The sequence below is a fragment of the Pseudorca crassidens genome, chromosome X (assembly GCF_039906515.1).
Source record: "Pseudorca crassidens isolate mPseCra1 chromosome X, mPseCra1.hap1, whole genome shotgun sequence".
Classification (NCBI taxonomy): domain Eukaryota; kingdom Metazoa; phylum Chordata; class Mammalia; order Artiodactyla; family Delphinidae; genus Pseudorca; species Pseudorca crassidens.
In genome coordinates, this window is record NC_090317.1 from 14,113,361 (window position 1) to 14,126,596 (window position 13,236).

The 13,236-nt window shown below is 43.9% G+C and overlaps 1 protein-coding gene across 5 annotated transcripts in view; it reads left to right on the top strand.

The window, feature by feature from the left end:
- FGF13 (fibroblast growth factor 13) overlaps positions 1-13,236 on the top strand; it is a 520,908-nt gene that overhangs the window by 450,686 nt on the left and 56,986 nt on the right. For 4 of the 5 annotated variants that reach the window (XM_067722448.1, XM_067722447.1, XM_067722451.1 and 1 more), the window contains 2 exons: positions 5,360-5,470; positions 11,069-11,172. In XM_067722448.1, coding sequence (XP_067578549.1) covers positions 5,360-5,470; positions 11,069-11,172 — 215 coding nt within the window. Of the gene's footprint in view, positions 1-2,512; positions 3,451-5,359; positions 5,471-11,068; positions 11,173-13,236 lie in introns of those variants that run through there. The other variant, XM_067722450.1, reaches the window with a different exon arrangement.

Consider the following 13,236-nt stretch of genomic DNA (forward strand, 5'->3'; position numbering starts at 1 on the left):
CACACCACAGAGAGTTAGCTGCCCCTATCTCCAGTCTCACCCATCACACGTCATTCGTTTTCCTGTCCATGGAATTGAAAGAATAAAGGGGGGATATAAATAGGCAGAAGTACATTTTATGGGCTGACAGGGACATGGGACACAGAGTCTGGTTCCCCCATACCTCACACTTTTCAAGAGACGTTAGAGCAAGAAAGATATCTATAAACACCCATAGAATCATTTGGTTATCAGCTTTGACCCAGTGGTTCCATGCTCATGGCATAGAGTTTAATTCTCTAATGTATTTTTTTAAAAAAAGCCTGAGGTGGTGGGTAGGGGTTAGTGACAGAGCTGGCGTATTTACATGTTTGTGTTTGTGACTTTGTAATGACGTGCCCCTCCTCTTCATTATATATTCCTGAAGTCTTCTTCGTGCCTGTCTACCTCAAATACCCGCCTGAAAATACCTTGTGAATGGCATTTGGACAAGCAAACAATGTGTGCTCTCCCGGTGGAGAAGCGGAGGAAAGAGCCCGGGAAAGCCCTCCTCATTTTCTCAGTACCATTCCCTCATTCTTCCCAAGTTCTCTCCCTTGCCTGAATCAGAACTCTGTCTTTCTTTAGCTTTGTCATGCCTGCTTTGGTTCAAGGTCCCAAGAGAGCAGCAAGAGGAAAGAAAGGAAAAAAAAAAAGGCCCTTGGAGTTGGTACTCAGCAGAAGGTAAAAACATGGCCAGTGAGTAGGAATCTCATAACTGTCCGTCCCACACCCCAAATATTTGGTCCTGGTCAGAGCTCCTTTTGACCCCTCTTTTGGTGAGATTATTTCCCTTCGTGGTACTTGGAATTCAAATCACATACACTCTGAGCCAGGGAACATCTTCCTACCCTTCAGAATCAGTATCGATCAGTCATTTGTCAATTATTTTCAATAAACTTTTATTGAGCATAAATCATGTGACAGGAACTGTGCCAGGAGATGGGAATATAGTGGTGACCAAGCCCCAGTCCCCATTTTTAAGGTGTTCAGAGTTCTGTGGGAGCAGACCAGGGTTTTTCCCCTGTGAATTCAGGTCTGAAGATACTTCGATGGGCTTGAGGTGCTAAAACTCTCCTACCTTGTCCTTCCTTTTGGGAAAGTGCAAAGCACAAAGGAGCAGTAGACTAACCTGCAGGGGATTTCAGACCATTCGGCATCATTCTCCTGTATCTATCCATTTCAGTCCCTGCACTTTCACCCCCGCCCACTTTAGCAGACACATAATCGTGCTTCTGACAGGGCAAGAGACACTTCAAGGTTGGACAAAGGTGGAAGGGAGGTGGCAGCAGCCTCCCCGGTGGAGCAATGAAATTTACAGAAGGTTCAAGTGATTCAACTCTGATGGGCTAAGAAGCCTGAAAGATTTCAGTTTCTTAGTTGAGGTTCAGGCAAAAGAGCTCAGGAAAGGACCAGAGTCTAGGCATTTGGTTGTGCATCTGTATCAATTCTGAAAAGATCTGCAAAGGGGTGGAGGTCCAGTAAACAGCATAGTGGTAGCTCCACGTTGGAGCAGACTTACTATTGGGGGGCTTCCTTTCTGGCATCAGAAATCAAGTTAACATAGTAAAACCATCATGTCTGTTTGAAGGGAGAGATGTGGACGGACTATTCTTTTTGTTACATTTGACCTCAAAATTCCTTCTTTCTTCTCCAGATTAAAATATAGAACAGGGAAGGGACAGAACTTGTGAACTGAGCGAAGTGAGCAACAAGCCAGACTTGATTCCTGAATTGAAGGGAGGCAGGCTGCCTGAGCTTGAGGGGGTGGGGAAAGTTAGGGTGTTGGAGACGCGCCAGAGCTTAAAGAGGCTCAGCCCTGCATTTCCCAGATACTGCTTGTGGTACACCACCCGAGCTCTTTGTTTGGATCCCAAAGCCGAACAGAATGATGAGGGGGCGCATTCTGTTTTGTGGAGGGGAAAAACGGGGTTCGGGCCGCACAAATTGGCCTGAAATGAAAAGTCAGCAAAAAGCACCGGGTGGCAGCGTGGCGTGCGGGCGCAGCTCTGCAGTGCCTTCTGCTGCTGCCGCCGCTGCTACTGCTGCTGCCGCGGCCGCGGGGGCTAAAGCAGTCTGCGAGCCCGGCCTCCTTCCTCAATGGCTACAAGTGTCGCCATGCGAAAAACCTCAGCGAGTGTGTGTTTGGAGGGGAGTGGGTGTTGTGAGTCCGAGCCTGGGGCGGGGGCTCCAGCCCGGGCGTAACCTGGCCAGCTAAGAGTCGCACACTAAAGGAACATCCCGCTCCGCCGCCCCCATCGCCAAGCAACCCCCGGCTCCTCCAACCCAACTGCCTCATCCCAGTGCCTCCTCCATCACTGTTTCCTCCCTAAGCTCCTTCGGGAAAGAGGAGGGGAGAAGGGTTTGGGAGATTGAGCCCCTACAGGTGTTAGCCCGAGCGGCCCGCCGGGGACTTGGGGGGTGGGGCGGGTGGGCGGCCCGCGGCAGGGAGCCAGCGGGCTGGGCTCCGGGAGGGAGGGGCCGCCGGGGGAGGGGGCCGCGGGAGGCCGTCGCGCTCTTCCGGAGGGTGCCTGCGGCGACGGAATTCCTATACTGAGTCTGTGCCGCGCCCAGAGCAGCAGCGGCGGTAGCGGCGGCAGCGGCGGCAGCGAAGATGCAAGGCCATTACCTGTTTGAGCCCCGTCGGAAAGCTGGCACAGGCCAACTTTTCCCGATCGGCAGGCCAAGAAGTTGCAAGGACTAGTCGGAGGCTCGGAGGGGCCAGGGCGAGGGCGCGCTCCCCCGCGCGCTTCCTCCATCCCCCCCTCCCTGCTGCCGCCCGCGCTCCCGGCCTCTCTCCCGCCCGCGCTCCCTCCCTCCGCCTGCCTCCCTCCTCCGGCCCCCGCCGCGCGGCACCGGGCGGTGGGTGCCGCCAAACTCCGACCCGAGCCACTTGGACTCGCACAGTGTCCTCGGGGCGCAGGGGCCGAGCGCACGCACTCGCGCAGCTCTGCCTCCGCCTGGCAGTCTCGCCCGCGATCCCGGCCCGGGGCTGTGGCGTCGGCTCGGACCCAGGCAGCCGGCAGCCCGCGCGGGATCCGGACCACCGCCGGAGGAGCTCGGCCGGCATGCTGAGCCCCCTCCTCGGCTGAAGCCCGAGCGCGGAGCAGCCCGGGCGAGCGCCGGCTCCGGAGACGAAGGCGGCGGAGGCGCGAGACCGAGCGGACGAGCGGCGGAGGAGCGGGGGGAGGAGGCGAACCCGGAGAGGGGCCCGGAAAGAAGTGGTGGTGGTGGGCGTCGTGGCCATGGCGGCGGCTATCGCCAGCTCGCTCATCCGGCAGAAGCGACAAGCCCGGGAGCGTGAGAAATCGAACGCCTGCAAGTGTGTCAGCAGCCCCAGCAAAGGCAAGACCAGCTGCGACAAGAACAAGTTAAACGTCTTTTCCCGGGTCAAACTCTTCGGCTCCAAGAAGAGGCGCAGAAGGAGACCAGGTTGGAAGGGGCTCTTGGCTGGCTTTTTCGCCCCCCCGTACTTTACGGGTGTGGAGGGGGCTGGGGGGCGTGGATGGAAGCGGAGGTGAGTTTGTCGGCGGCCCATCTAGTGCGGATGTGGCCACCTAGCCGGTGTGCGTGCGTGGGAAGCGGTCGCTTTCTCGCCTCCTTCGTAACAGTAACAGGCTTGCTGCATTGCAACTGCCGTGGGACAGGCGCAGAGCCTGGGGGCATACCCTGCCCAGCGGGCGCGCAGTCAGCTTCAGACAGGCCACATGTGTGCAAGCCCGTGGGCTCTGGGCAGGCGTGACCCAGACGTGGCTATCGCGTGAGTGGCGTGTTAATTGCAGGCGCGGAGCTGGGCAGACCCCTGCCCACCCCCCACCCCAGGAAACCCGGGGAATCCCTCCCTTGCCTTCACCTCCGAAGCTCTGACCCTTCCCCTCCAGCTTCCACCCCCAAGGGCCGTGGGCTTCCGCTATCTAGGCATTCTGTTTCTTTGATCACTTTTAAGCTTATCGGGACAGACTTGTGGTGCAGCTTTGAAATATTTGCTGGAGAGAAGGGGGTGGATTCCTAGAACCTGTGGCAAAGAGCTTAGTGATCTGGTTGAGACTAGTCAAACTGTGGTTACTTGCTACTAAAATGCAGGATTCAAGAGAGTTTAAACTCAGAGCCAGATCGTGGGTCCTTTTGAGCCTGTTCAGTGAGAAGAGTAGCGCGGTATTCCGGTGCCAGGGGAAATTCACACAGCTAGAGGTGTCGGGTTGCGTCAAGGTAGACCTTCAGGCGTAGAGGCAGCTTATTTGGCTATTCTCAACCAAATGTATCCTTTAAGCTGTTTCCTTCCTTTTACTAGATAAATATCACAGAATTTCAGACTTATTCAACAATCTGTTATTTCGCTATTTGTGTGTTCTACACATCCTGGAATAGAAATGCAGACACACATTTTCTGCTCGCTCGAAGTTTTTAAGGCATTAGCTGTAAATTAGGCTTGTTTTTAAACAGGTTTAAGCGGTGGCAAAGCATGATTATGTGGCCTGAATAATCACGTAAATATCATTTCAGTGCAGGTGTCTGTATTCAATAAAAGCAAATTCTGGATAACATGGCTGTTATTGATAAATGAGGCACTTCATTAATCTATGGTGATTCATAATTGAAAATCATTTTGAGAATATTTTGGATAATTATATTTGATAACGAAATTTGAAAATAAATATGAACTAATTTTCTTTCCTCCCCACCAACAAAACCCCTGCCCTTTGCACCCATTTTCCCTAAGGATAATTAATACGATAGGGTATGATAATGGTTGTTTTATTCTCCCCTCCCCCTTTTTTTGTATCGCGGCTCAATTTTCTAAATAGAAGTCCTTTGATGGGGTTCCGGGTTATTTATGCGTTTTCAACCTTCTTAGAATGGAGGGAGTTCTTTATTCTAATTGTGGTATTTCTGAGGGAAATCTTTGCTAGTGTGTTTTTGGTCCCTGCTTGGTAAACCCACTCTAAATCATCTTAGTATTTCTCCTTTTCCTTCCACATAAGAAGTAGCACGTTGTTAAAAGGCAGAATATGCCATTTGCCAACCCATTTCGAATGCTCAATGAGATGGAGTGCCACTCTGTAAGCCAAAGGACACGCTATCAGAAACTGTCTCTGCTGTCAGTAGCTTTAGGGCTTTACCAGTGTTACCAGGTAGAAATCAAATGTTTCTTCAGTTCGGAGATTGGTTCTGAAGCTTGGAGTTTGTTGGTTTGTTTTCTTTCTTTCAGGGGACTCTTTAAAAGTGTCATCTGACCTTTTCCACTAAAATTTTTAAATGAAATTAGAGTTCTGAAATCTGAGTCTTTTCAACTATATATGTACAACTTATCAATTGATCCAAACCATCCTTCTCCTTGCAGAGCCTCAGCTTAAGGGTATAGTTACCAAACTATACAGCCGACAAGGTTACCACTTGCAGCTGCAGGCAGATGGAACCATTGATGGCACGAAAGATGAGGACAGCACTTACAGTAAGTGACTGCAAAATAAATAATAGTATATCCCAGCATGTTGTTGACATTGTGTTTTCTTTCTTTTTTTTTTTAAATTAACAACCCTTGCTAAATCCCAAAGCAAATCCAAAATAGAGTCAACACTATATAATCCTGTTTCAGCAGGTTAACCTAAAGGAAGGGGAACGTGAAAATATCTAGAATAGTGAACTGTAGCAAATAATGTTGACACCATTCTAAAGAACAATCCAAATGTCATCTCCATGGTAATCTGGATAGATTTATGGCTGTCCTTTGGATTTTATTACTTTTTTCCCACAGAAAATTTACTCACCCACACACTGATCCTGAAATAGCACGGTTATCTCTACTCTTAAGAACCGGTCTCATCCCAAGAGAGAGGAGAGGTTTCATGTCAGGAGAATTCATCATTACAAGCTTTCACTTCTGCTCCCCCCACCTCCACAGACACTGATAACTCTCAGACTAATTGGGATTTTAACACTGAGATACCTCCACAGGTGGGTAAAGACATTTCTTTGAGTGCTTTATTTTTATCCGTGGTCTTAGGACCGAATTGGAGACCATCATGGTTAACCTAAAAGAGAAACACATCAAAAAGAAAGTCAGTTTTATTTCCAATTACTGAAGGATAGTGATTCCAAGATATTATATAACCTTTTGTTACATATGCTTTATTTATTTGGAGTCATCAAAACATAAACTCACAAATAGTAACGCCCTCTTCAATGGTAATAATTGGTGGGGTTTTGCAATTAGCAGGTTGCTGCAGACCTATTCAATGTTCCATGAGGCTAAGCCACCTAGCTCTCACCACTCCTTCCCGATTTTCCCTAATTTATATTGCATTTCCCTCAGGCTTTGTTATTTTCCCAGAAATAGTCCCATTGCCAGGGAAAGCCCATCTGAATGCTAACAAGTCCTCTGCAGCATTTTCAGAGATGTGGGGCTAGAGACAACAAAGCCATAGACAAGGGTTCCAATGTTGAGTGTTAAAAGAGTTTCACATCCTTTAAGAAAGCTTCCTGGGCTGATTGATGGCCAATGCAAGACCTCAAGAGGAAGTCACCTTTAATTACCCTTAAAGAAAGCTCTGTTGGTACCTAGGGTGAAAAAGTTCTATACTTAAATGGTTTACTAGTTTTTTGGCACTGTTTTGCAAAATGCAGTGTTACTGTTGTGGTACTGAAGTTCTACAATGAGTATGCTAGATGTTCTTTCATGCATACTCTTTCTTCTATTTGAAAAAAATGAGTCAAGGGTAACTAGAGGGTTTTACTGCACTCCTATAACAGACATGAGTCCATTATGACCAGTAATAAAACATTCCCATAAATTGTATGTTTAAATCGGTGTTTGGGAAAGAAATTAGGGGATGTAAGCTGCTCCGTTTTCCAAAGTGCCTCAGCAAAACAGATTCGTTGGACATTATTGGAAGTTCACGATCAGCTGCGAATGAACCCCACCCGGTCAGGTTTTCCCCCATCTACTTTTAACTTTTTTTGCAGATGGAAATCAGTGAAAAACTTATTTTGGGTCCAGTGTTCACATGCGTTTCCTGAAAAGGGAAAAAAAAAAACTCAGACAATTCATTTGTTTATAAACAGCAATATGGCACACGCATCAAGATCACACTGTGTATGTAGTCATTTTAGGATGTTACACACACATAGATATATACACACACACACACACACACATATATGTATGTAAATCAAGGCTCCATTTCTTAAGTGTGGAATCAGGTAGTGGGTTTTACTTTTCAATTCTTGCATATGCATAGCTTGTGCCTTTCAGTTGTCTTATAACTGACTGATATGCATGGCATTTCTGTATACTAATGATATTGTCAGGCCTTTAAAGAGACAGAATCTGTGTTTAGACACAATGAAATAATGAGAGGTGAGTCAGCTGATGGTATTACCATCACATGAAGCATACAGATGAAAAGTATCTCAAAATAAATAGCAGGTCTGTGGGGCTTCACTCTACCCATGCTGCCAAGTATAACCAGGGGCCAGAGAGCTAGCGTTTCTTCCCACTTAAGTACACTGTAGGGTGTAAGTCATCATGAAACAAGAATGTTTAATGGTTAAAGTGATCATTAAAATGATCATCATTAAAATGGAAGTTTAGCCATGCAGATGGCTTCTTTTTTTCCCCAAGCCAAGCAATTTTCTTGGCATTCATTATTTAATTAATTATTTTAAATGAGTGGAACAAAAATGCAAGTTTTTTTTCCCAACTATCACTTTTTCATTTTAATACTGTTTCCTTAATATGCATTCCTGGTATTATGTTTATATTTTTATTAATTTTTAGGATTTTTCATTTTTTTCTCGCTTAATTCAACGTGGTTGATTTTATGATACTTTAATTCTGACACGGTAAGCCAGATCATGGTAAAACAAATCAGTTCACGTTTACCCAGATACATCTGTTTCTGAAAACATATGTTTGATGTTATGCATTCAAGCTGACCTTAGGTAGCTTTAGTACAATGATAAATGTTAGTCCGATAAACTCTCATCATGAGCAAGTCAACCATTGTAAATTATCTATTGCCCCCTGAAAAGGAAAAGATGATAGACATTTCAAGGGAGTGGTTGTATTATATCTGCCATGGGTTCAATGAGGGCGATGTTAGAATAGGCAGCTTTCCTTTCAAAACTCCAGTAGTGTTACCAGTTCAATGGGTCAGCTCTTTCCAATCTACATTAATATATACTTTTTAAATTACTCCCTTTGAGAAATTGATCTTAACCCAACTGATAAAAAAGGATGGCCTCGCTTTCGTATTCGGCAAACACTGAGTGCCAACTGTGTGCACATCTCTGAGAAAAATGGTCCCTTCGAGGTAGAAGGAGTTTGTTTTTACGTAGACACAACAGAAAACAAGAAACGAAGGCCCTTTTATTTATTAAAATCTTCAAAATTTTGGCAGAAATGGAAAAAGATATTAGGTGTTTAATGAATGTGTTTTAGATACACAAATAAAATCAATTGTTTTCATGTTCAGCATATTTTCATCCTAATCAAAATAATATCTTAAGTCCATAAAGTACTCCAGACTTAGAGAAGCAAAGGCATATTGGAGAATATTGAACCTGTGCAAGCTCACCCTTGATGTAATTTCTTTGCATTTTTATCTGGAAATACTGTCCCTTTAGACAGACTTGAAACAAACCTGTTTTATGATCTATCTTGAATGTCGAAAGAAAAAAGATTGGACTGGTATCACCCGTCACTCTCCACTTTTGCTGCTCTCTTCAATTTTTTATTTTAGAGTGGTATTTTTTGTTTCTGAATCAGGCTTCACAGAAATTTATGGTACGTAGTGAAAAATCCATGGCCGCTATAGAGTTCATACCATTATTCAGGAATACATAATGCCGGGCATGGGTTACGGATGTTCTTTGCTTCTCTTCCTCCTACTGCTATCTGATGTTTGGGACTTAAGCATTTTATTGCCCATTAAAACCCACATCAGAGAGGAGTTGGGGCACACGGTGAAAATCAAATATTTCTCTCTCTCTCTTTCTCTGTTTTTTGCTGGTTACCACCTGCATTCAGAGAACTAAGAAGGTTCAGAATATTGTAAAAATTGAAGTTCTAGAAACAATTCTGAGCGCCCTTTATTACCTGTCATCTATCATCTGTTATCATCTATTAGTTTGACTAAACTAGGATTCAGACATACACTGGTGTTCTAGTTGTCTAGTGGTTTGGCTTTTAAGCCAAACCCATATGGAGGTTTTTGTTTGGTTTCATTTGGTTTTTTAGATATCAGAATTTAAAACTATGAGCTTTTATATAATGGGATTGTGATCTATTACATTCCAAAAATGTAATATTATCATGGTTTCACCATGCAGATTGCTAGCAGTCCACAAATGTGTGTTGAGCACCTGCCGTGAGCAAGGTACCATCAACAGAAAGAGATAGAACGTATACGTGACATGCTCAATGAGATCAGACTTCATTCCTGGGCACTGCATGGTCAAATATAGCATTAGATCCTGGCTCGCAGTCTGTGCAATTACTTTCCTTCACCTCACATAGCAGAAGGGCACAGCTTCAAATATGATGAGTATTGAATGAAATGCCATCAGTGGCGTGTGGTAGGAACACTTGTATTTTGAACCGTACAATGTCCTAGCTCCTCTCTGGTGACACGTGACTTTAAGGGAAAGGTACATTGTAGGCTCACCAAGGAATATTGAGTTCTTCATTAATATTTCTCAACTCTGTAACCCCACCTACTGTAGTAGAATATACATACACCAAGATAAGAGATCTGAGAGAAACTATTCTTACCCACGGGGTGACTGCTTTACGTTCTCGTTCACAGGAATGATAGCAGACCAATTTATCATCCTCCATAAACTTACACACCAAGGCAAAAATCGTCAACATTGGTCTAGGACTCTTGAGAGAAAGGTGCACAGGCTATTTTCAAAAGATGTGTGTGGCAAGCACTACGTTTTAAAAATGTACTGTTTTATTTTTATTCCTGGTGTAGGAGGGAGTAGACAGCTGGTAGGGGGAAGACGCCCACTGGTTTCATCCAGTGAGTGGTGTGTGATTGTGAGGAGAGCCGGGGTGTAAGTTTCACGCAATCAAACCTTCAAATGGAGAAATGAAGGCCTCCTGGGCACCAGCCAGCTGCCCACTTACAACTATTTAGGAAAAAAAAATGAAATAAATAAACCTCTCAAGTTCATTGTTTTTATTCCTATAACCTTTGCTCCCAGAGACTAAAAGACAACCTATCTCAACCCAATCTTAGAAAATGTTCTTTAAGAAATACTACTGTGGGAACGTAAGACTCCTTTTTTTTCAAGGCCTGGAACTCTTTTTTTGTGCTTGCGTCGGAAATAATACAGATAATTTAGGTGAAGGAGTTGGACTAGTGTCTTTTCTAAGATTCTAGGAATCTCTCCCCAGCTGATAGATCATATCTGTGTCTGAATTTCAGCAGTTGTCTAAGGGAGCAGTTTAAAACCTTGGCTGGTTGAAAATAAAGCTATTTAATATGTAGACCAATTCCTGGAACTGGATCTTTACAGAAGCATCAAGATTTCCCACCTCCAACACTATACAAACCATGGAATTGTCTTCCATTTTCTCCGGGGTGTTTAAAAATATGTAGCTATAGTCCCCGTTGTATGACTGCAACCATGAATCAAGAATACTGAAAGGGGGCTTCCCTGGTGGCGCAGTGGTTGGGAGTCCGCCTGCCGATGCAGGGGACACGGGTTTGTGCCCCGGTCTGGGACGATCCCACATGCCGCGGAGCAGCTGGGTCCGTGAGCCATGGCCGCTGAGCCTGCGCGTCTGGAGCCTGTGCTCCGCAACGGGAGAGGCCACAACAGTGAGAGGCCTGCGTACCGCAAAAAAAACAAAACAAAAAAAATACTGAAAGGTAGAAGAGGCCCTATCTATCTGGATATATATATATATATATATATATATATATGAATATTCCTACCAAGCACACATTACTTTTGGAAGACCAGACAGTCCTGCTGGAAACATTGAAAAGCTATGGAATTCGAAATCCTAACCTTGTTTTCACATTCTGTTTGGTTGCAGCTCTGTTTAACCTCATCCCTGTGGGTCTTCGAGTGGTGGCTATTCAAGGAGTTCAGACCAAGCTGTATTTGGCAATGAACAGCGAGGGATACCTGTACACCTCGGTAAGCCTGTCACTGTGTTCATGTTTTGATTATTCTAGTTTTCACCTGATACGAAGTGAAATAGGCTGCATATGTGTTATCATTGCAGATTTGTGTGATTTGAGGAAGAGTGGTCTGGATGGAAATATCTTTGAAAAGACATTAATTTCCAGTGAAAATTATGTCTATCACTAATTAATCATCTGAAGCTAGCATTTGGGGTATAAAATTCAAAGATTCATTACACATTTTTGCATACATTGGCATATGGGTTGTTATTTTGTGTAGCATATGATATAATGGTCTGTCTTGCTGTAGTGCTTTGCAGCTGTGGGAAGCAAAGCCATTTCTATAACTCAGTTCAACATATATTTATCCATGTTTACTCCTAAAGAAATTAATGAAACCTCATCCTCAAATCAACTCTAGGACATAAAGAACAGTTTTAGAAGTGTTTCTGTATCTTATATTCAGTTCAGTTAGGTCACATTTGCTGTCTCTACTTTAAATTCTGTTTTTCCATCAAGCACAGTTCAATCTCTCCTTGCAAATTCCTGCTTGCCTTTTCTTAAAAGTTTATAATGTACAGAGTACAAAATGAAACTTTTTCCAAGAAATTTATAAACAATGTAGGCAACAGTTCAGCTAGGAACCTGGGGCCACATTAAACTTTTAAAATTTTTACACTTAAACATAGGCAGAAATGGTACAGTACCAGGGTTAGGATTTTATTCTTAGCAGTAGATCTAGATACAGAGTACAGGAGACCACTTACTTAATATGTGAATATTTTTTAATCTTTGTTTTGAACTTCATATATTCTAAGAAAAGGATAAGATGTTAAAAATGGAGAAAATTGCTTCTCAAACTTCCTTCTAGATAGCCTTGAAGTAGGCTATTACCATGACTAGAGAAATCTATTCCTCAAACTGCAAAAGTGGTTACCTTTAAACACTCTTGCCCTGGTCTGTTCCTTAAATTTATTTCAAAGCCAGGTATGTAGAAAGACTCTCAGACCTGGTGAAACCATGTCATAACTCTGTTTTTCAGAGACCAAGATGGGAAAGAGGGGCGGGAGAAGAGTGAGACCAAAGGGCCTATTCATTTGGTAAACTGGGTAGTGCATTTCAGATTCCACAATAAAAGATTGGAAGCGTAATCTTCAAATCCTGATCACGATCAGCATTCCTATCAGGCCATTTCAACTGTCTTGTTGTTTAATAAATGTAGGGGTTTTATTCTTTTTTACAAATGCAAGATTTGAGTTTATTGCGAACTTCATGACATCTGTCACTTTATTAATACATGGCCATTATTATAAACGATAGGAAAGGGGATTTGTCTTTCAGATTTGTGCATTAAGATAATTTAGTAACAAAGGATTTTAATTAACCTCATTTAGATCAACAGACTACCTCATCAGGACCAGATGCAAAGGTAGGTTTTTCATAAAATAAATGACTGCTTTCTGCAACTACTATGCAGGTATGGGAAGGAAATGGAATATACAGGGCATACTTTTGAGAAGGTAAATACCGGATGGCGTAGGAAATCATTACTGGTAAAGCATCCAGAATTTCACTGAGCTGTGTGGTCACCATTGCGGTGCCCTGATGAGAAAGGTTGATTTTTTAAAAATCTGGCAACAGTAAATTTTTTAAAACAGTTGGCAAATAATATGTAAGTTAAAATGAGAAAATGGCATGTAAGTTAGGCAGTATGTCACGTGCTCCCACTCAAGAAAATGAGGGCATGCAGTATTACATGTAGGGAATTGATGTCAAAAACTCATAGCCTACCATTCAAGTTGACCGTTATTCTAGCAGATGGTAAATGTCAACGTGAGCTCATTTCTAAGGAAGGCTTTCCAGGGGAATCAGCATTGTAGATGGGTGGGCTGCCTTTCTTTGGTGGGCAGGCCAATATACAGCAAAATGTGGACCACTTTGTATGCATTTCCTATTAAGGAAGGGAAACCTTAAGTAAGTGTTTCCTATTAAGGAAAAGAAACGAGGTTTTCTTTAAGGAGGAGAGATGTCTGATTGATAATCCTAGAGTTCGTAGAGGAAGAAATACCCAAATTAG